Source organism: Callionymus lyra, chromosome 3 (assembly GCF_982586985.1).
Source record: "Callionymus lyra chromosome 3, fCalLyr1.hap1.1, whole genome shotgun sequence".
In the NCBI taxonomy this organism is placed as follows: Eukaryota; Metazoa; Chordata; class Actinopteri; order Syngnathiformes; family Callionymidae; genus Callionymus; species Callionymus lyra.
The window spans coordinates 17,697,244-17,718,825 of NC_141820.1; the positions used below are offsets into that span (position 1 = coordinate 17,697,244).

The 21,582-nt window shown below is 44.7% G+C and overlaps 2 protein-coding genes across 2 annotated transcripts; both read right to left on the reverse strand.

Moving 5' to 3' along the window:
• Positions 1–559: 559 nt before the first annotated feature.
• LOC148083621 (zinc finger protein 800-like) lies at positions 560–8,418 on the reverse strand. The gene is made up of 12 exons (XM_087786717.1): positions 8,099–8,418; positions 5,837–5,907; positions 5,513–5,750; positions 5,353–5,448; positions 5,141–5,284; positions 4,876–5,050; positions 4,668–4,812; positions 4,404–4,605; positions 4,020–4,345; positions 2,986–3,951; positions 2,804–2,912; positions 560–1,116 (listed from the first exon to the last, which is right to left on the reverse strand). The coding sequence occupies exons 2-11, from the start codon at positions 5,891–5,893 to the stop codon at positions 2,808–2,810; spliced, it is 2,454 nt and encodes an 817-aa protein (XP_087642843.1). The 5' UTR covers positions 5,894–5,907; positions 8,099–8,418; the 3' UTR covers positions 560–1,116; positions 2,804–2,807.
• Positions 8,419–19,028: 10,610 nt separating this feature from the next.
• On the reverse strand, positions 19,029–21,236 carry sypl1 (synaptophysin-like 1). Its single transcript, XM_087785764.1, has 5 exons — positions 20,963–21,236; positions 20,377–20,495; positions 20,107–20,311; positions 19,839–20,030; positions 19,029–19,497 (listed from the first exon to the last, which is right to left on the reverse strand). The coding sequence occupies exons 1-5, from the start codon at positions 21,032–21,034 to the stop codon at positions 19,372–19,374; spliced, it is 714 nt and encodes a 237-aa protein (XP_087641890.1). The 5' UTR covers positions 21,035–21,236; the 3' UTR covers positions 19,029–19,371.
• Between the last annotated feature and the right edge of the window lie 346 nt (positions 21,237–21,582).

Consider the following 21,582-nt stretch of genomic DNA (forward strand, 5'->3'; position numbering starts at 1 on the left):
TAATCTTTAGCTAACAGAACAAAGTACAAGTTGTCCACAGACCAGTGTGGAAGTCATCAGTTGGTGTGTAGATAAATCTTAAATTTCTAAGAACAGTGCGCGAGAAGTCAGGAGTCACAACCTTGGACACGTCCGAGCACTAACCCAACTAGCTGATCATTCAGGAGGTGCTGGAAAGCACCCAGTGTGTCATAATTGACAGCTGAAGGTGCAGGACAAACAAAGACATCTTCAGAGTTTCATCCACACATGCTCACCTCAGAACCATCTAACGATTAGTCCAGTAGTGTGATGGCTCTGCCGTTGTTCCCCCACACATTCTTCTTGTCTTCTACTAACCCTCCTCTGAATTTAGGAAATAACTTCCTCCCTCAAACTTCCACCTCTTTACTGATTTATGCCCAAAATTATTCTTCTTCTCCCTGGAACCCACAAAACGACATGCAGTTCCCTCGACGTGAAAGTATTTCACAAACTAATACAAGGTTGACTTGAGTTTTACATTACAGTGAACTGTAACTAGAAACAATCTAGAACAAACGCATCATGAACAATAAGCTAATTATAGTGATTTAATTGGCTGTAAAGAAGGTTTTGAAGGAACTAAAGATTAATCATGTGACTCTCTGGCAGCCGAGATAGAGCTTTGGGAACAAACAAAAACTTTGCCAGGGAACAGTCTAGCACGATCCCTACTGGAGCATTTCAACAACAAAACTAAAGATTCAGGGAATTTGCAAAACTGAAAACATTTTCCAAACCAGTCAAGAACTCTTGAGAGAATCCTGCCTGTGTTCCCTCGACAGTCACTTGTGTTCCCTGAAATCATTCGTCAAACTTTGGTCCAACGTAGCAAACGCTACTGCCGTCACCCTGGTGGCCGTTTAAGGAACGACAAGATAAGTAACGGCAACAGAGGGACACCGAGGTTCCACCTCATTGGCCTCGGAACATCAAACAGAAAAAATGGTCGTAAGAATCAACCACCCGGTAGCAGCATTGTTCATGTTGTCATCATCTTGTCCCCCAGAGTCTCGGCAATGGCGACGTTGTCGTGGAATATTTGGTTCTTGAGCAGCAGGAAGATTGTTGCTGTGAGTCCTTCATGTCGTCAATCTGTCCAACAAAACACAAGCGTTAGCATCCAGGCTAAAACAGAAACTTCCAGCTAATAAATTTACTACATTAGCTTAAATATGTTAGATATATTAGCACTTGTTGCTCTGTGCCAGTCGTTTCACTTTACATTAGCTTTACCAGATTACTTAAAATAGGATCTTTGTCATCATAGTAAGAAGTTCAGACCAGTGTTGAGAAATAGCATTGTCAATTAGCGCTGTTAGCTTAATGAAGTAACATTAAGCTAACACACACTTTGTTAAGCTAATGTTGGCACTACAGCTACATTTCATCATCGACATACAAATACATCTATTGATATTTTGCTAAGTGAAAGTTTCCGCACTTATCACACAATTCAAACCTAACAGCTACAGTATATATTTGACCACCTGTGACAATAGCCCTTTATATTTATCATCCCTTTTAGATAACAAACCATTTACAACCATTGCTGTAGCAGCAGCGGATTAAACTCTGACTCGACTTGGCCATATTAGCGATCGCATTTGCGCTGGAATTCAAACTACCTATTAAAAAAAGACCAAGCAGATTAATGCAAAAACTTTCGTAGCACTCAGTTTATGCTACATTAGCATCCTCCAGGATTAGCCCTAATGCGTCAATAGTAGCGTCTCACATGTTCAGTGTCACGCTTCAAGTGTGACAGTAACACAAATTGACCGATCCTCGCGCCACACACCACTTGACATTTCTCACGCATATATATATATATATATATATTTTTTTTCGTCATAATAAACTTTTCGTCAGTCGACCAATCACAGAAGACACCACCTGATATTAACCAATCAGAAGCAGCATAAGGCAGGGGTCATGGCGCCACTAAACAACAAAAACAACAGCATTGTGTAATGCTTAAACTTCAAGATCTCCCTCGTGCTTGCTAGAAGACAGATGGTAGGTAGCCAATTAAAATCTTAAATGTATTTAAAATGCGTTCACTTTTGAAATATTTTAATAAGTTTGATGTTGAATCTTGCTGTAGTTTTTATCTGTGTTAGTTAAGCGTTTCTCCTTCAGTTTCCCTAGTGAATATGTTATGCCAAGGGAAGGGATAACTTTAGCTTCAGACATGTTATGAATACTGCTAGTAGCTGAATAGCACTTGTAGGTTATATCACCATCAGTCAATCAAAAACACTTGATGTTTTATAATGTTTTCTTTGTACATGATTTGTTTTTGAATCATCTCCTTTCTGTTGCAGACAAAGAGACATGAGGTTTGGGTGGCAGCGGCAGTGCTGGAACACATTGTACTATTTGCAGTAGCATCTCACAACTCTGTCCTCCATCATGACTGTGAAGATGGCGAGCCTTGAGCCACAGTGTTTCAAGAGGGAGCTCTCGCCTTTGTCATCGAGTAATCATGATCTGCCACAAACGCCTACACGAAACCTTTATAGCTCTTACATCAACTATTGTTAAACATCTGCATTACTTAATCAGATTTATAAAACATTTTGTTGCAGTTGTATTTGATAAATCATTATCTAAGAAGACAAATAAAATTTGCACATGCGTCATGATAGTAAAATCTCACTCTTGTCATTTTCTTAAACTTTGCACCCCTGCGTAGTGACATGTCAAGGTTGTCACCAATACGAATGCGTTTCAAACTATTTTAGCTACACTATCTTCAGAGTAAAGGTTGTACACTTACGCCTTCACCAGACGAGGGACTTTGAGCGAGTGTTGACACCTTTGCGGCGGCCAGACGATTCTGTCTCCTCAGCGTTGCGGTGGCTCCGCTTGTGAGACTCCAGGTATACCTGAAAATAGACATAAGCTGCGTAGGTTAGCATTGTAACAAAACAAATTGTAGCGTCTAAGTGTCAACGTTACCTTCTTGGCGAAAGCCTTCCCACACTGGTCGCAGGCGTGCAGCGAGAAGTTCTTGGTAACTTTGACTTCAGTGGACGTCGTCTCTCGGGTTTGCAGTTGTTGGCTGCTGCTTAGCGAGGGGAACGAGTTACGCTGCTGAAGGAGTTTGTCACTCCGGCGGGTAATTGGCGGCTGTTGTCGTTCCTGCTTGCGTATGAGCGAAGATGGCGCCGACGAGCACATCGAGACCTCCTGATGCTTTTGAGGGCAAAGAAGAGACGACGAGCTGGACTCTGGCGCCTCCTGTTTGCGGGTGACTGGCGGAGAGGGTGGGGGAGGCGGGGAGTTGGGTGCCAGGTCTCCATTAAGCTCCTCCTTCACCCCACTCCTCTTGGTGCTGGGCGTGCTGTTGAGAACCGCCTCCGCCTGACGCTTCACGGCTCGGCTCTCCAGCTTGGGCATGATCTTGGCCAAGTACCGCGGCGACTTCTTGTGGACGACGGTTACGTGGCGCAGGACGTCACGCTTGCGACGGGACTCGTAGCGGCAGAGCGGGCAGCGGTAGAACTTGATGAAGATGTCATTGCCGTCCGTGTGAAGCTCAATGTGTTTGGACAGATTCTGGCGTGAGCTGAACTGCCGCTTGCACAGTTTACAGAACAGCTGTTTGAAGTCGAAGCCCACCGACAGCTTGCTCATCTTTGCCGGCGCGGCACCGCCGCTCGAGTTTTCAGGGCGCGAGGGCGTTTCAGTTGCCGGCACGTCTTCCTCCTTAACTTTCATCAGGACTGCCGTCTGGGCAGTGTTTCTGGCACCATCAGCAGGCAAAGTACTGGTGTCCATGTCGCCAGCCTCCTCTTGATCTGATGTCTCGGCCACTTCCTGTTTGACCCGCACACTTTTGCTCTGGACGTTAGCCACAGCCGTCTTCTTGTTCTTGACGCTGTAGATCTTGTGAACGATGCGCAGGTGACGCTTGTACATAAGCTTAGAGAGAAAACATGGATGAGTTTAACAATTACAGAATCTAACCAGAGAAAAGAAACACAGCTGACCTGCGAGCTGTAGTTCCGTTTACAAAGAGAGCAGCGACTCGCTGTGGTCGACGGAGCAACTGAAGGTTTGCTCTGGGTGGAGGATTTTGTGTCGACGGGCGCCGGCGACTTTGGGTTTCCTCTGGTTGGAGAAGAGTTGTTGCTCTTCTTGGGGGGCGTGGCCTCAGTAGCAGGGGGCTTTGAGGAGGTGCCTGGGTTTATCATGTCTCGACGCAGCCCCCTGTGGACCTCGTCAAAATGGCGGCGCACATTGGCTTTTGTGGCAAAAGTTTTGAAGCAAACCTGGCAGGACTTGCCTGTTGGCATCGTGACATCCCGGGAAGAACCTGTGGCACACAAATCAGTGATAGCTGCTCTTACGAAAAAAGACTTTCGTGCACTCACCAAAGTCAATGGCCAGTTTGACCTTGTCCCGATTCGGGCCTTTGACCATGGACAGCAGACTTGTAGGAACTGTGCGGGTCTCTGTGAATTTGCGGAGTTCTTCTAGCTTGGTCTGGTGCATCTTGCGGCAGTGACGGCGGATGCTACGGCGTGAGTTGAAGTCCTGACCGCAAAGGCAGCAGGAGATTGTGACGTCATCCACCTGGACCAGGCAAGACCAGGTTAGAACATGGATAATTGGATGTTAGTCTCACTGTCACTCACTCCGCTAGTAGAACCGTCGTCTTCGGGCTGAGAACTTTTGACCTCCTCCTCTGTGTCCCGCTTCTCGGAACCCACCTGACTGACGGGGTCATTCCCAGGACCTTCCACTGGTTCTGCCTCCCAGGCAACAGGACTCTCCCGTGAACTTACAAGAAAGTCAATGACGTTAAAAGTTTTGTTGCTCATGTAGGACAGTTCATGGACTTACCTGGGCGTACGAGACTGATACCGGGCCAAGTCCTCTTCAGTGGTGAGGTACTGAAACACGGCTTTGGTGGTGGTCTGGATGGGCTCCAGTCGGACCACATTTTCTGGGTGGTCAGCTCTCGGGTAGATGGCCTCTAGCAAGTCCTTGATGGCCAAGTTCTGTCTGTCGTCACCTGCTTGACCAGAACCAAAGATTTAGACAAAGCATTCATGTGTTGACCAATATGTGCATATGTGTGTGTCGTCTGTGTTTGTGTGCGTCTCACCGTCTGTCTCATTAGAACGAGACAAGCAGTAGTACTCCTTGTGTGTGATCAGGTTTGGTAAACCTCGGAAGAGACTACGACAGAGTTTACACTCGAAGATTGTCTCTACGTCACGGAGCAACATCGTCTTCAACTGACTGGTACCTGCGCAAACGTGCATGAACTTACAAGGCATTCAAATACAGAAAAACGTCACACACGTTGACACACACCTGAGCGGAAACACTCTATAATCTGCTGGATTCCGGACTTCGAGGTCTGAAGAGGCTGCTGGAGGAGGGGAGGGTCCCCAGGTTCCACGCACGCTGCTGCTGCCGCAACGACACACAATCGTATCACCATCATCTACACGTTTGTATTTTTCTGATGTACCTGAGTGTGGTGGCCCCTGATGCGGCGCCTCCGTCTGACAGCTCTGCTCGCGGGTCTCGGGCCTCCCTTCGGGTTCTGGGAGTAAAGGAGGGATCGGCTTCCACAGAGGTTTGGCAGGAACCTGCTGCTCTAGTGGGTCTTCGGTGGCAGCTGGATCTGGACTCTGAACTGGACTTGGGCCACTGGACTTGATAGGAAGACTGGACCGAGTCTTCATGTCTGCCCGACGACTATCCTGCTGGAGCAAACACACACACCCAGAGATTGTTGGTGCCTCACATACGTACATACGCGTCTGTTTGTATACGTGGGTGAGTGCGAGACCTCTCTGTGGACAGGAGGGGTGCTCTTCCTCCCGGCGGACCTCTGTGGCTTCACCATCCTTACAGCTTCGCCTGCAACCAAAGAAGCCAGTTAGCACCGTCAAGTGTTGGCCTGAGCTACATCAGGTGATGCAAGCGGCGACCACAACGATTACCTTCAACATTATGAGCTTTAGCCACATTAGCGTGACAACAGTAGTGACTCAACAGTTAGCTACGACTTCAACAGTAAAACGCTAACTAGCATCTCTAGCTAGCTCAGAATATGAGCTACATTTAAAAACAAGCTAGCTTACACAGAGAGTTAATGACAAATGTTCCATGTTTATATCATCACTGATAAATAAAAGTGTTTAAAAACAATGACCTATACCACCGCGCCAGCGAGTGGCAGCAACTGATTCTGACCCAACTTGAAACCATTTTTCTAATGAATGAAAACATCCGCCTGAAGGAAAATATAGTATATAATTTAGGTTATGAAAAAACATTCAACTTTGAAAGTGATGGTGACATTAGAAAGTTACTTGGTGGTGTTGTTAGCAAGTTATTTGTAGATGGCGTTAGCAAGTAACCTCGCGGTAACGTTAGCAAGCTCCTTGAAAGGCGAAGCTAGCGAGTTAGTTGTAGGCGATGTTAGCGAGTAATTCGGAGGTAATTTTTTCTAGAAACTTGGTAGTGATGTTAGCAAGTAATTTGAAGGTAATGTTTTCTAGTAACTTGGTAGTGATGTTAGCGAGTAATGTGGTGGTTACATTAGCAAGTAACTTGGTGGTGATGTTAATAACAAGTTAAAATTATTCGTCCTTGTTTGTTTGCTTATTTAAGGTAGTTTCAGCTATAAGTTTGTAGAAGGTTGTTGACATCATGTACCAAGAGAAGCTCCTTGTTACATCAATGTTAAAACACATTTTATTAAAATATAATATATATATATACACAGTATATATAAGTTCTTGTTTTACACACCCTAAAATAAATTTTATTTGCATTGTTTGTAAAGAATTCCAACTGCCAACTTTCCACAAAAGTTGCTTGAGACAGTTCTAAACTAGAGGCAGGACAGTTGGTTGGGAAAATAACTTGAGATTTATCTCCTGGAGTGAAAAAAAAAAACGTTTTAAAAATCGTCTGTTTGACCCCTAAATGTAACCTTTGCTGGTTAATGAGGTCACAGCTCTAATTAATCTCATCAATGTTTATGATGTGAAATGTTCATCTAGGGTTCGTGCACCTGATGTCCTCGTGCACGGGGGGCTGGTTGTGTGTGTGTGTGTGTGTGTCGTGAATGTGTGTCACAGCTCGATCTCCTCGGCAGCAGCTTTTAGAGCAACGAAGGGCCCGGATGAACTATTGTGCTCTTGATCCAGGAGTCCCCAACTATTTACAAAAGGTTGGCCAACACACACTCACAAACACACACACACACACACACACACGGCGGTTAGAGCAGCTGTTCTCTCTGCGCTACATTCGTGCGCCTCTTTTTTTTTTGCGGTACTTCCGCACAGTCAAGTGCACAAACAGAAAGCACGGGTGAGTGTGTATCAGTTGTTAGGACGTGTGTTTGTGTCGGTGCGGACAGCCCGGGCGCCCTCTTGGCACCGCCTGCACCGGGATCCCCTGAGGTCCACGGCTACTCGCTCGGACCGACAAAAAAACATCCGAGTCGAGGTGGTCCAGTGAACAGGAGTCCCACCGAGCCGTGGGCCCCGAACCTTACGAACCCTCCCAAGTCCAAATGCACCTTTCGCGCAGCGAGCGAGGGCCGCTGGCTGCAGCGTGGTTTGGCGGCGTAAAGTCGAGCTCCAAACACGAACCTGCGACACAAATACCCCCCTAAGTCCGCTCGCCTCGGACCGATCCGCCCGCCGCCCGGCCACTGGCTCGGCCCTGACCCGGGATGGGGAAGTTCGGGACGCGAATCGCTGCGCTTAGCGGTTCCGTGCCATCTTGGCGCACAGAGCGGCGACCCTTCCATCTTTGCGCGTCCTCCTGCCCGAACCTCTCGACCGCCGAGCTACATTTGGGCTCCATAGGTCCGACCGCGACGTCCCTCGGCAGCCGTGCGGGGCTCCGGGCGGCTGCAGCGGCGAGTTGAGGCCGCTGCGAGCCGCTGGAAGTCTCGCCTCGCCTCGCCACAGAACAAGAGGGCGATGACGCCATTTTCTGCAAACACGACCACGCTCAGGGAGCCATAGCGGACCGACCCGCGGGCGGCTCCGGGATCTGTACCGACGCGAGGAAAAACCCGAATCCTTACCTCGTCCTGGGGCTGGACGCGAGCAGGGGTTCGTCGGCGTGGAGAGGAGACCGTGGCCGCCTGAGTGCCGAGCAGCAGCAGCCGGAACCAGTTCCGCTGTCTTTGTGCACCAGATCCGCTGAGCGCCACCAGCCGCTGCGCAAAGGTGCACCACCACCACCAGCACCACCTCGGAACCGAACCGCTCCGAACCTCCACACACTCACGACTGCGCAGACCTGACACTTTTTTTTTTTTTTTTTTTGCCGCGTTAACTTACTGAGCCGAACTTAAGTCCGACACTTGTGGACCCGTCCGGAACACTCAGGTGACCGAACATCTTCGGTCCAACTTTGTGACGTCACTTCGCCCCTAAGTGATGTTTCTGAACAACTCTTTGACCCACTGCACTTTTATTACGTCACTTCAGCGACAAGATGTTTGTTTACATCTCGACCAACAATTTGGTTTGATAAACTGAGCACTGTAGTGGATCTGTTATCAGTTCCAGTGTGTAGTGTGTTGTGTGTCTCATGTCAACGTGACAATCGTGAGTGAACAGTGCACTCTGTTGTTGTGTCTCGAGAGTGTATGTTGGTGTGTGGTTTGTCATTTATAATGATTCAAAAGTGTGTCAAGTTGGTGTGCCCATTTGGTAAGTGTGTGTGTGTGTGTCTTGACCGTTATTTTGTGTGTTCTTGTATGTGTGTGTGTTAGTTATTGAGTTATTGATTATCAGTATGTTTGTTCTGTGTATTTGTGAAAGACTCAATCTCTGTGTGCATTTTATTGTATGTGTTATTGTTTATTTGTGCACACGTAATTGTTTGTGTGTTATTATTTACATGTGCATATGTGTGGTGTGTGCTATTTTGTAATTTGCATGATATTTTAAATTTTGAATGGAGTGTGAAACAGGGCAAGTTGTTGTACAGAAGTTTCTTTTGTGCATTTGTGACAGCTGCTGATGAAACTGATCATGTTCAGGTGTTAGACTCTCCGGTTGAATAAAGTCTGGTTCTGCCTCCTCTCTCGTGATTGGTCACATTGAGTCCTTCATCAATCATTATATCTCTTTGACTGCGAGAGTCTCTGCACTCCTCAGTATGTCGCCGCACACGTTTGTTCAACACAAAATCAGATGAGACACAAGCATCAACTATAGGTCTGAGCAGAGCAGTTATTGACGTTTGAAACCGTCAATCAACTGAAGTGAAGTCATTAAACCGAGACCCGGCAGACTCACTGCAATATTGTCAGTGTAAAATCCAGTGTGTTCATGTAAACACACTAGTGTGACATTTCAATGACCGTTCCACACGACACAAGTCATCACAACACTCAACTTTGACTCACTCAACTTGTTAATTCTTCTCTTGAGCTCACACAGACACACAAACACGAGGTGAGAGTGACGACACTTATAATTATAATGTCATCATCACCATCATCCAAGCCTCGCACAACTCTGGCGTCACCTTCACTTTGAACACAACTTTCTTAGCGGGCAGATTCAAAATTCAAAAATTAAAACTCAAATCACACTTCAACTCCTTAAAAAACACAAACCTTTCCTCTGATAAAGTGCAGAAACACAACTGGTCGGTGTCAGACTGTGACCCTTCCTTTAGAAATGTGTAATAAAGTGGAACCTAATTGTTGTGTTTGTAACCGTTGATGGTTTTAAAGTAGTGCTCCTGCTAGCTGAGCTGAAGGTGAGACACATAATGTAAAGAAGAACCGGGGTACTCATAGCAATGACGAGATGGATGACAACTCCTATTTCTAGTCTTACCTGCTAGCTAGTTGATGACCTTTGTACAAGTCCATGGAAAGTACCAAACATGTGTAAACACAAAGATTATCTCAGCTATTATATCTTAAATTGGGCAGAGGTTAAAAGTTTTCATTTGGCTTTTTTCATGAATTTGAAAACACATATATATTCAACTAGAGTGCAAAGAGTTGTGTTGGAAAATTACAATGAAGGTTGTTTAACTGCGGACCATGTCTCTACATGTGATGGTTTGATGAAAGTAGTTTGGTTTGGTCAGCATACTTTTTGTAACATTATGGAGTCACATTTACAGATAGAGAAGAATTGCATCAGTAACAGTCGCACACTAGAGCTTCAATAGTTAGTTAGGTCCACACAGTAATGTTGGATCACACATCTAATGCAGAAGTTCAGAACAAAAATCGAGCATTATTAATTATATACTTTATTGAATATTGTTCTGATTGTTTAAGCGCTTTGTAACCCTGGTCTGGAAAAGCGCTATACAAATAAAAATTACTTACTTACTTACATTATTTTTTAAGGTGTAAATAATCCAAGTTGTTGGTGAAAATGCCTGCTTAAAGCAGCTTTTGACTGAGGCACCATACATCGTTGCTGAAAATGCAACTCGACATTGGTATGCCGGTAGGCTTAAGAACTGCAGTTCAGGCTACTGCAACCTCATCACTACGCTTCACAGGGGGTCAAAGGTCAAGGTCAAAGGCTCTTGGGATAGAAGCTCATTGGTTCCGAGTCTCTGGTGTTAGTATCAGTTCTGCTGCCCCCTGCTGGAGAAACAACGTGATTGAGACTGATTATTCTCCTTTGGCAGAAGTCCACTGGTCCGTCCAAACTGATAAAAGGGCGACCGTGAATAATGAGGATGGTGACATTGATAATGATATGATAACGATGATATTGATTATGTTGATGATTATTATATTTGTGATGACAAAGTTATTAATATTGATGAAAACGATGATGATATTGATTATTATCATAATAATGATTGTGACATTGACGACAAGAATGATCATGATGATGATGAGGAAAACATAGAGAACATTTAAATAAGCCACTTTAGGATGTTTACAGGTTTTAGTAAGGCTGTAGATTTCATCACATGATGAACACTTTCTCTGAGGTTTAATATTTCCAGCCAATCACTAGCTGCATATGAACAACAATGTGGCCCGACATTACTATTATGAGTAGTCAACCCTGAGAACTTCTAAAAAGTACATAAACATCAAGAACTCAGGCAAAGACTGACTCAAGGAGAAGTGTTGTTCAGATTACAGGAAACAGGAAGTGATGAGGAAGAGAAACTCAACAGTCAAACACCACCCAGAACTTTTGTGGACTGGAGACCTGCTCATTGATCCTGAGACCTGGTCTTACAACTGCTCCACCAGCAGTGAAGAGGAGGAAGACCAGCAAGTCACTGAACCATCTTTTCACCGGACCTTCTACGGAGGTTATGAAGTGAGAAGATTATGAAGTTAGGGAGTTATGAAGTAAGAAGGTTATGATGTGCGGAGGTTATTACGTGAAGAGGCTATGAAGTGAGGAAATTATGAAGTGAGGAAGTTATGAAGTGAGGAAGTGAAGAAGCGAGGAAGTTATGAAGGGAGGAGGTTATGATGTGATGAGGTTATTAAGAGAGGAGGTCATGAAGTGAGGAAGTGAAGAAGTGAAAATTGAGGAAGTAAAGAAGTGAGCATGTTATGAATTGAGGAGGTTAGGGAGTGAAGAAGTAACAAAGTGAAGAAGTGAGGAGGTTATGAAGGGAGGACGTTATGAAGTGAGGAAGTTATGAAGGGAGGAAGTTATGAAGGGAGGAGGTTATGAAGTGAGGAGGTTATGAAGTGAGGAAGTTATGAAGTGAGGAAGTTATGAAGCGAGGAAGTTATGAAGGGAGGAGGTTATGAAGTGAGGAGGTTATGAAGTGAGGAAGTGAAGAAGCGAGGAAGTTATGAAGGGAGGAGGTTTTGAAGTGAGGAAGTTATGAAGCGAGGAAGTTATGAAGGGAGGAGGTTATGAAGTGAGGAAGTTATGAAGTGAGGAAGTTATGAAGGGAGGAGGTTATGATAGTGAGGAAGTAAAGAAGCGAGGAAGTTATGAAGGGAGGAGGTTATGAAATGAGGAAGTTATGAAGTGAAGAAGGGAGGAGGTTATGAAGCGAGGAAGTGAAGAAGCGAGGAAGTTATGAAGGGAGGAGGTTATGAACCGAGGAAGTTATGAAGTGACAAAGTTATGAAGTGAGGAAGTGAAGAAGTGAGGAAGTTGTGAAGGGAGGAAGTTATGAAGGGAGGAGGTTATGAAGGGAGGAGGTTAGGGAGTGAGGAAGTTATGAAGTGAGGAAGTAATGAAGTAAGGAAGTTATGAAGCGAGGAAGTTATGAAGGGAGGAGGTTAGGGAGTGAGTAAGTTATGAAGTGAGGAAGTAATGAAGTGAGGAAGTTATGAAGGGAGGAAGTTATGAAGGGAGGAGGTTATGAAGAGAGGAGGTTAGGGAGTGAAGAAGTTATGAAGTGAGGAAGTAATGAAGTGAGGAAGCTATGAAGCGAGGAAGTTATGGAGGGAGGAGGTTATGAAGGGAGGAGGTTAGGGAGTGAGGAAGTTATGAAGTGAGGAAGTAATGAAGTGAGGAAGTTATGAAGCGAGGTAGTTATGAAGGGAGGAGGTTAGGGAGTGAGGAAGTTATGAAGTGAGGACGTAATGAAGTAAGGAGGTTATGAAGTGAGGAAGTAATGAAGAGAGGTTATAAAGTGAGGAAGTGAAGATTGAGGAAGTTGTAAAGCGAGGAAGTAATAAAGTGAAGAGGTTATGAAGTGAGGAGGTTATGAAGTGAGGAAGTTATGAAGCGAGGAAGTTATGAAAAGAGGAGGTTATGAAGTGAGGAAGTGAAGAAGCAAGGAAGTTATGAAGGGAGGAGGTTATAAGGTGAGGAAGTGATGAAGGGAGGAGGTTAGGGAGTGAGGAAGTTATGAAGTGAGGAAGTGAAGAAGCAAGGAAGTGAAGAAGCGAGGAAGTGAAGAAGCGAGGAAGTTATGAAGGGAGGAAGTTATGAAGTGACAAAGTTATGAAGTGAAGAAGTGAGGAAGTTATGAAGGGAGGAAGTTATGAAGGGAGGAGGTTATGATGCGAGGAAGTTATGAAGGGAGAAGGTTATGAAGGGAGGAGGTTAAGGAGTGAGGAAGTTATGAAGTGAGGAAGTAATGAAGTGAGGAAGTTATGAAGCGAAGAAGTTGTGAACCGAGGAAGTTATGAAGGGACGAGGTTATGAAGCGAGGAAGTTATGAATGGAGGAGGTTATGAAGGGAGGAGGTTAGGGAGTGAGGAAGTTATGAAGTGAGGAAGTAATGAAGTGAGGAAATTATGAAGCGAGGAAGTTATGAAGGGAGGAGGTTAGGGAGTGAGGAAGTTATGAAGTGAGGACGTAATGAAGTAAGGAGGTTATGAAGTGAGGAAGTAATGAAGAGAGGTTATAAAGTGAGGAAGTGAAGATTGAGGAAGTTGTAAAGCGAGGAAGTAATAAAGTGAAGAGTTTATGAAGGGAGGAGGTTATGAAGTGAGGAAGTTATCAAGGGAGGTGGTTATAAAGTGAGGAGGTTATGAAGTGAGGAAGTTATGAAGTGAGGAAGTTATGAAGGGAGGAGGTTATGAAGTGAGGAAGTTTTGAAGCGAGGAAGTTATGAAGGGAGGAGGTTATGAAGGGGGGAGGTTATGAAGGGGGGAGGTTATGAAGTGAGGATGTTAGGGAGTGAGGAAGTTATGAAATGTGGAAGTAATGAAGCGAGGAAGTTATGAAGTGAGGAAGTAATGAAGTGAGGAAGTTATGAAGCGAGGAAGTTATGAAGGGAGGAGGTTATGAAGTGAGGAAGTGAAGAATCGAGGAGGTTATGAATTGAGGAAGTTATGAAGGGAGGAGGTTATGAAGTGAGGAAGTAAAGAAGCAAGGAATTTATGAAGCGAGGAAGTTGTGAAAAGAGGAGGTTATGAAGTGAGGAAGTGAAGAAGCGAGGAAGTTAAGAAGGGAGGAGGTTATAAGGTGAGGAAGTGATGAAGGGAGGAGGTTAGGGAGTGAGGAAGTTATGAAGTGAGGAAGTGAAGAAGCGAGGAAGTTATGAAGTGAGGAAGTGAAGAAGCGAGGAAGTTATGAAGTGAGGAAGTAATGAAGTAAGGAAGTAATGAAGCAGGGAGGTTATGAAGTGAGGAAGTGAAGAAGTGAGGATGTTATGAAGTGAGGAAGTTATGAAGTGAGGAAGTGAAGAAGTGAGGATGTTATGAAGTGAGTAAGTTATGAAGTGAGGAAGTTTTGAAGTGAGGAGGATACGAAGGGAGGCGGTTATAAAGTGAGGAGGTTATGAAGTGAGGAAGTTATGAAGTGAGGAAGTTATGAAGGGAGGAGGTTATGAAGTGAGGAGGTTATGAAGGGAGGAGGTTATGAAGGGAGGAGGTTATGAAGTGAGGAAATTCTGAAGTGAGCAAGTAATGAAGTAAGGAGGTTATGAAGTGAGGAAGTTATGAAGGGAGGAAGTTATGAAGTGAGGAAGTTATGAAGTGAGGAAGTTATGAAGCAAGGAAGTTATGAAGGGAGGAGGTTATGAAGTGAGGAAATTCTGAAGTGAGCAAGTAATGAAGCAGGGAGGTTATGAAGTGAGGAAGTGAAGATTGAGGAAGTTATGAAGGGAGGAGCTTATGAAGTGAGGAAGTAAAGAAGCAAGGAATTTATGAAGCGAGGAAGTTACGAAAAGAGGAGGTTATGAAGTGAGGAAGTGAAGAAGCGAGGAAGTTAAGAAGGGAGGAGGTTATAAGGTGAGGAAGTGATGAAGGGAGGAGGTTAGGGAGTGAGGAAGTTATGAAGTGAGGAAGTGAAGAAGCGAGGAAGTTATGAAGTGAGGAAGTAATGAAGTAAGGAAGTTATGAAGCAGGGAGGTTATGAAGTGAGGAAGTGAAGAAGTGAGGATGTTATGAAGTGAGGAAGTTATGAATTGAGGTAGTGAAGAAGTGAGGAAGTTATGAAGTGAGGAGGATACGAAGGGAGGCGGTTATAAAGTGAGGAGCTTATGAAGTGAGGAAGTTATGAAGTGAGGAAGTTAAGAAGGGAGGATGTTATGAAGTGAGGAGGTTATGAAGGGAGGAAGTTATGAAGGGAGGAAGTTATGAAGTGAGGAAGTTATGAAGTGAGGAAGTTATGAAGCGAGGAAGTTATGAAGGGAGGAGGTTATCAAGGGAGGAGGTTATGAAGTGAGGAAATTCTAAAGTGAGCAAGTAATGAAGCAGAGAGGTTATGAAGTGAGGAAGTGAAGATTGAGGAAGTTATGAAGCGAGGAAGTAATAAAGTACAGAGGTTAGGGAGTGAGGAAGTTATCAAGTGAGGAGGATACAAAGTGAGGCGGTTAGGGAGTGAGGAAGTGAAGAAGTGAGGATGTTATGAAGTGAGGAAGTGAGGATTTTATGAAGTGAGGAAGTGAAGAAGTGAGGAAATTATGAAGTGAGGAGGTTATGAAGTGGGGAAATGAAGAAGGGAGGAAGTGAAGTAGTGAGGATGTTATGAAATGAGGAAGTGAAGATTGAGGAGGTTATGAAGTGAAGAAGTAATGAAGTAAGAAAGTTAAGATTGAGGAGGTTATGAAGTGAGGAAGTAATGAAGTGAGGAAGCAATGAAGTGAGGAGGTTAGGAAGTTAGGAAGTGAAGAAGTGAGGATGTTATGAAGTGAGGAAGTGAAGGAGTGAGGAGGTTTTGAAGTGAGGAAGTATTGAAGTGAGGAAGTGAAGAAGCGAGAAAGTTCTGAAGGGAGGAGTTTATAAGGCGAGGAATTGATGAAGGGAGGAGGTTAGGGAGTGAGAAAGTTATGAAGTGAAGAAGCGAGGAAGTTATGAAGTGAAGAAGTTATGAAGCGAGGAAGTGAAAAAGCGAGGAAGTTATGATGTGAGGAGGTTATGAACCGAGGAAGTTATGAATGGAGGAGGTTATGAAGGGAGGAGGTTAGGAACTGAGAAAGTTATGAAGTGAGGACGTAATGAAGTAAGGAGCTTATGAAGTGAGGAAGTAATGAAGAGAGGTTATAAAGGGAGGAAGTGAAGAAGTAATGAAGTAAGGAAGTAATCAAGCAGGGAGGTTATGAAGTGAGGAAGTGAAGAAGCGAGGATTGTTATGAAGTGAGGAATGTTATGAAGTGAGGATTTTATGAAGTGAGGAAGTGAAGAAGTGAGGATGTTATGAAGTGAGGAAGTGAAGGAGTGAGGAAGTTATGAAGTGAGGAGGTTATGAAGTGGGGAAATGAAGAAGGGAGGAAGTGAAGTAGTGAGGATGTTATGAAGTGAGGAAGTGAAGATTGAGGAAGTTATGAAGCGAGGAAGTTATGAAGGGAGGAGGTTAGGGAGTGAGGAAGTTATGAAGTGAGGACGTAATGAAGTAAGGAGCTTATGAAGTGAGGAAGTTATGAAGGGAGGAGGTTAGGGAGTGAGGAAGTTATGAAGTGAGGATGTAATGAAGTGAGGAGCTTATGAAGTGAGGAAGTAATGAAGAGAGGTTATAAAGTGAGGAAGTGAAGATTGAGGAAGTTGTAAAGTGAGGAAAAAATAAAGTGAAGAGGTTATGAAGGGAGGAGGTTATGAAGTGTGGAAGTTATCAAGGGAGGCGGTTATGAATGGAGGAGGTTATGAAGTGAGGAAGTGAAGAAGTGAGGATGTTATGAAGTGAGGAAGTTATGAAGTGAGGTAGTGAAGAAGTGAGGAAGTTATGAAGTGAGGAGGATACGAAGTGAGGTGGTTATAAAGTGAGGAGGTTATGAAGTGAGGAAGTTATGATGTGAGGAAGTTATGAAGGGAGGAGGTTATGAAGTGAGGAAGTTATTAAGGGAGGAGGTTATGAAGGGAGGAGGTTATGAAGTGAGGAAGTTATTAAGGGAGGAGGTTATGAAGGGAGGAGGTTATGAAGTGAGGAAGTTATTAAGGGAGGAGGTTATGAAGGGAGGAGGTTATGAAGTGAGGAAGTTATTAAGGGAGGAGGTTATGAAGGGAGGAGGTTATGAAGTGAGGAAGTTATTAAGGGAGGAGGTTATGAAGTGAGGAAGTTATGAAGGGAGGAGGTTATGAAGTGAGGAAATTCTGAAGTGAGCAAGTAATGAAGCAGGGAGGTTATGAAGTGAGGAAGTGAAGATTGAGGAAGTTATGAAGTGAGGAGGAAACGAAGTGAGGCGGTTAGGGAGTGAGGAAGTGAAGAAGTGAGGATTTTATGAAGTGAGGAAGTAAAGAAGTGAGGAAGTGAAGAAGTGAGGATGTTATGAAGTGAGGAAGTGAAGGAGTGAGGAAGTTATGAAGTGAGGAGGTTATGAAGTGGGGAAATGAAGAAGGGAGGAAGTGAAGTAGTGAGGATGTTATGAAGTGAGGAAGTGAAGATTGAGAAGGTTATGAAGTGAGGAAGTGAAGGAGTAAGGAGGTTATGAAGTGAGGAAGTATTGAAGTGAGGAGTTTAGGGAGTGAGAAGGTTATGAAGTGAGGAAGTGAAGAAGTGAATATGTTATGAAGTGAAGGAGTGAGGAGGTTATGAAGTGAGAAAGTATTGAAGTGAGGAGGTTAGGGAGTGAGGGAGTTATGAAGTGAGGAGGTTATGAAGTGAGAAAGTATTGAAGTGAGGAGGTTAGGGAGTGAGGGAGTTATGAAGTGAGGAGGTAAGGGAGTGAGGAGATTATGAAGTGAGGAAGATATGAAGTGACAAAGTTATGACGTGAGGAAGTTATGAAGTGAGGAAGTTATGAAGTGAGAAGGTTATGAAGTGAGGAGGTTATGAAGTCAGGAAGTTATGAAGTCAGGAAGTGAAGTAGTGAGGAAGTTATGAAGTGAGGATGTTTTGAAGTGAGGAAGTGAAGGAGTGAGGAGGTTATGAAGTGAGGAAGTTTTGAAGTGAGGAAGTAAGAGAGTGAGGAGGTTATGAAGTGAGGAGGTAATGAAGTGAGGATGTTATGAAGTGAGGAAGTATTGAAGTGAGGAGGTTAGGGAGTGAGGAGGTTATGAAGTGAGGAAGTGAAGAAGTGAATATGTTATGAAGTGAGGAAGTGAAGGAGTGAGGAGGTTATGAAGTGAGAAAGTATTGAAGTGAGGAGGTTAGGGAGTGAGGGAGTTATGAAGTGAGGAGGTAAGGGAGTGAGGAGATCATGAAGTGAGGAAGATATGAAGTGACAAAGTTATGAAGTGAGGAAGTTATGAAGTGAGGAAGTTATGAAGTGAGGATGTTTTGAAGTGAGGAAGTGAAGGAGTGAGGAGGTTATGAAGTGAGGAAGTTTTGAAGTGAGGAGGTAAGAGAGTAAGGAGGTTATGAAGTGAGGATGTTATGAAGTGAGGAAGTATTGAAGTGAGGAGGTTAGGGAGTGAGGGAGTTATGAAGTGAGGAGGTAATGAAGTTAGGAGCTTATGAAGTGAGGAAGTGAAGAAGCTTTAAGTTGAGGAAGTGAAGAAGTGAGGAAGTTTTGAAGCAAGGAAGTGAGGAAGTGAGGATGTTAGGGAGTGAGGAGGTTATGAAGTGAAGAGATTATGAAGTGAGGAGGTTATGCAGGGAGGAAGTTATGAAGTAAAGAGGTGAAGAAGTGAAGAAGTTATGAATCAAGGGGGCAAAGAAGTAAAGAGGACTGGTCTCCTTTTATTTTGAAATGTAACTGTTATCACTTCCGATGAAAACAATTAAAAAATGCTTGATACTTCACATCACAGTCGATGGTGTTCGGCTCGGCTCGGCTCTATTCGGAAAGGTTACTGAAGGTCGAGTTGAAAAGTTCAACTCTCTTAGATAAGTGACGTCAGATACACGTAAATCCCTCTGAAGCGTTGGTAGTTCTAATAAATACACTTAATTTTAATGTATATTGTGTGTAATAATGTATAAGTTATTTATCTGTACGAATGAGAAAAAAAGTGGTTCATGAATTACATTTAACAAGTCAAAATAAGCTACGCAAGTACATTCGATTTAGAAATACATTTTCTATATGGTGAAAACTTTTTTTTCCCTCTTGTTAGCTTTTCGAACAGAATGGCGCCACTTGCTGGCTGAAACCGAGCGCTGCACGTCCCAACATAGTCCGTAAATCAAAGTTCTTCGACGTTAATTCTTGCCTGATTATATGTAGACGAGATTCAATGAACACGAAAAGGAAGAGAGCAGGAGCCACATTCTATTTTTATTAAAAACGTCTGCACAATTTCAGCCGAACTGCCAAATAAACGGACTCACAAAAAATCTTCTGTTACTTAAGATCAGTCGTTTTGATCTTCTACATTTTATTTTACGACAGAAAAAAATGCGCATTTTTATTGTCTCCCAAACTTCTCGTTTATTTTTTCGAACTACAAATTAACCGAGCATTCGTGACGTCACCGCCATAGTACCTGCCCGCCACCTGCAGAGGTCGACAGCTGAAGTGCTTGTAAATGATAAAGTCATGCAAGTGTGTTCAGTTGTGTGTCTAAATGTGTCTTTGGAGAGTGTGTTATTTTTGGTTTGTGCGTCTTCAGATGGTGGGGACCTGCTGCTGCTGCTGGCCGGGTTGTGAGAACCTCCTGGAGTGCCAACGAGTTTCCTTGTAGACGAACCAGACGTTTGCCGCCCACACAAACATGTTCAGGAACCCGAAGACCTGCCAGAACCAGAACCTCTTATCAACAACAAGAAAAATCACCCGGAGTTCCCATAAAAGAAGAAGAAGAAAAACAAATCAAATCCTGAAACCATCAAAGAGAATCTAAGTTTCTAAATAGTTGCTGCAAAATGTTTGTGTTGTGTGATCATGGAAAACACTATTAAACGTACTTGTGCATGCAGCAACACACACTTAAAACTCAATGAAACACAAAAAACATGAACATACAACTCCCAAAATACACATAAAAACACAGCAGTTTTCCAAACAGAAGGTTGTGATCGGATCACGGTTAGACAGATTGTTGAAGGTTATCAAGTGTGTGTCGTGGTGCCCACCAGAGAGAAGTTTAGGGATCGCAAGTTAGCGAAGTCCGTGACATCACAGGTGACGCCGGCTTTTCCGCAGACCTCCAGGGTTCGGCGGATGCCGTCGGTGTCCGTGGTGTCCTTGACGTTCTGCAGACCCTTCGCCCACGCAGACGAGCTCACCAGCCACAGGAAGACCAGCAGCGTGGATATCAGCAGGTCCTGCAAAGGGGGCGCCGCGACAAGATTAAAACACCAACGAACGGATTTGTCGTCAGACACGAGTCGTCCCCCTCACCAATATGGGCCCGATGTCGGAGTTCTTGTACACGTGCATGTAGCTCAGGTAGACCAGCAGCGCCGCCATCACGTAGAGGAAGCAGACGACGCCGACGGCCACGAAGAACTCGGCGGCGGAAGAAGAGTCTCCCACCAGGTGGGTCGTGGTGACGGTCTGGTTGCAGTAGGTGGTGTTTCCATCCACCAGTGGGAGTTGACTAAGCCTGAGATAGACACACCACTTTTGACTCCCCTTTTCTGGAACCGTCGGTCGGGAGGCAGAACTCACCTGAAAGGATACTGGAAATTGGCGGCGAGCGTTTGGTTGGTTCCGTCGCCGCAGAACAACGTCACCACGTTACGGCCCGAGAAGCCACCACAACTTCCGAAAGCAAAGATGGAAGTCAGCTGAAGGAGAGAGAATAGAGATTTACAAAAAAACTGGACACACAGGCCCTAACACTCACACACACACACAAAAACACAAACACACACACTCTCTCACGCTGCAGTCATGAGACATCCACAGACAACAAAAGCATCAGTGATCGTGGCTCATCTGTGTGCGTTTCTGTTGTTGCTCCTTTGTGTGCCATTGTTAGTTTGGAGGTCTGGAGAGGATGTTCCCCGCTCATGTCGAACCCCAAGATTCTGTTGCTGACTCACTCTAAATGACATCAGGAATGTTCCCAGTTCATATGAGATCCAACCTCAGAGCTCAAGTTTGGGGACTTTCCAGTGCAGAGGCTCTACTCCGAGTCTCCAATCTGATAACTTTTTTCCAACTTGCCTCAACATTTATTTATCAATTATCTAAAACCACTGGAACCTTCTTACTCTGGGACCCAAGGACTCGCGCATGCGCACAGACTCACCCACTCAACGAGTTTGATGAAGCCGAGCGGCTCCTTCATCGGAGCCCAGTTCAGTCGGAACCCGGCCATCATGCCGCCGCTCTAGGGTCCAGTCAGTCGGTCCTGGGTCGATGCTCCTGCGGGTCTGTCCGGGTGTTTCGGCCGCTCCTGGTTCTGGTGTAAGGGTTCGGCTCTGTAGGAAAAAAAGGGGGAGTGTAGTTCGCCCCTGTGACGTAGACCTCCTTCCTCGCTGCAAAAAGTGTTGCGACCAACTTTTCTGCAGAGTCAGCACCGACACGAGTGGGACGTCCTCAAGTTCTGGACCCTACTCGGAACCGACACAGCCCCCCCCCCGCCCCCCCTGAAGTCCGACACTTTTTGTAGAGTTCTGGACGAAGTGATCCAGTCTGAGAACACGAAACTAACCAGGAGGGCTCACGGTCTGGACGTGGTTGGGAAGATCACGAGCCCCTGGAATAAATCATTTATGACGTCACTATGTCTAGGCACAATACCAGAACGTTTTTCTTTTATGTGTGTGTGTGTGTGTGGACAGTATCTGACGTCACATTTGTCATGATGTCACTCTGCTCTTGGTCCTGGTAAAAGTTAGGATTTTAAGAACTGTAAGAAGTGCATCA

What these genes read in the sequence shown, in the direction of transcription:
- LOC148083621 (XM_087786717.1), bottom strand. Translation starts at nt 5,893, where the DNA reads ATGGTGAAGCCACAGAGGTCCGCCGGGAGGAAGAGCACCCCTCCTGTC. An exon ending in TATAGAGTGTTTCCGCTCAG is followed by an intron (nt 5,285 to 5,352) that starts GTGTGTGTCAAC and finishes ACGTTTGCGCAG; the next exon opens with GTACCAGTCAGTTGAAGACG. An exon ending in TATCAGTCTCGTACGCCCAG is followed by an intron (nt 4,813 to 4,875) that starts GTAAGTCCATGA and finishes CTTTCTTGTAAG; the next exon opens with TTCACGGGAGAGTCCTGTTG.
- sypl1 (XM_087785764.1), bottom strand. Translation starts at nt 21,034, where the DNA reads ATGATGGCCGGGTTCCGACTGAACTGGGCTCCGATGAAGGAGCCGCTC. An exon ending in AATTTCCAGTATCCTTTCAG is followed by an intron (nt 20,312 to 20,376) that starts GTGAGTTCTGCC and finishes TGTCTATCTCAG; the next exon opens with GCTTAGTCAACTCCCACTGG. An exon ending in CCGACATCGGGCCCATATTG is followed by an intron (nt 20,031 to 20,106) that starts GTGAGGGGGACG and finishes CCCCCTTTGCAG; the next exon opens with GACCTGCTGATATCCACGCT.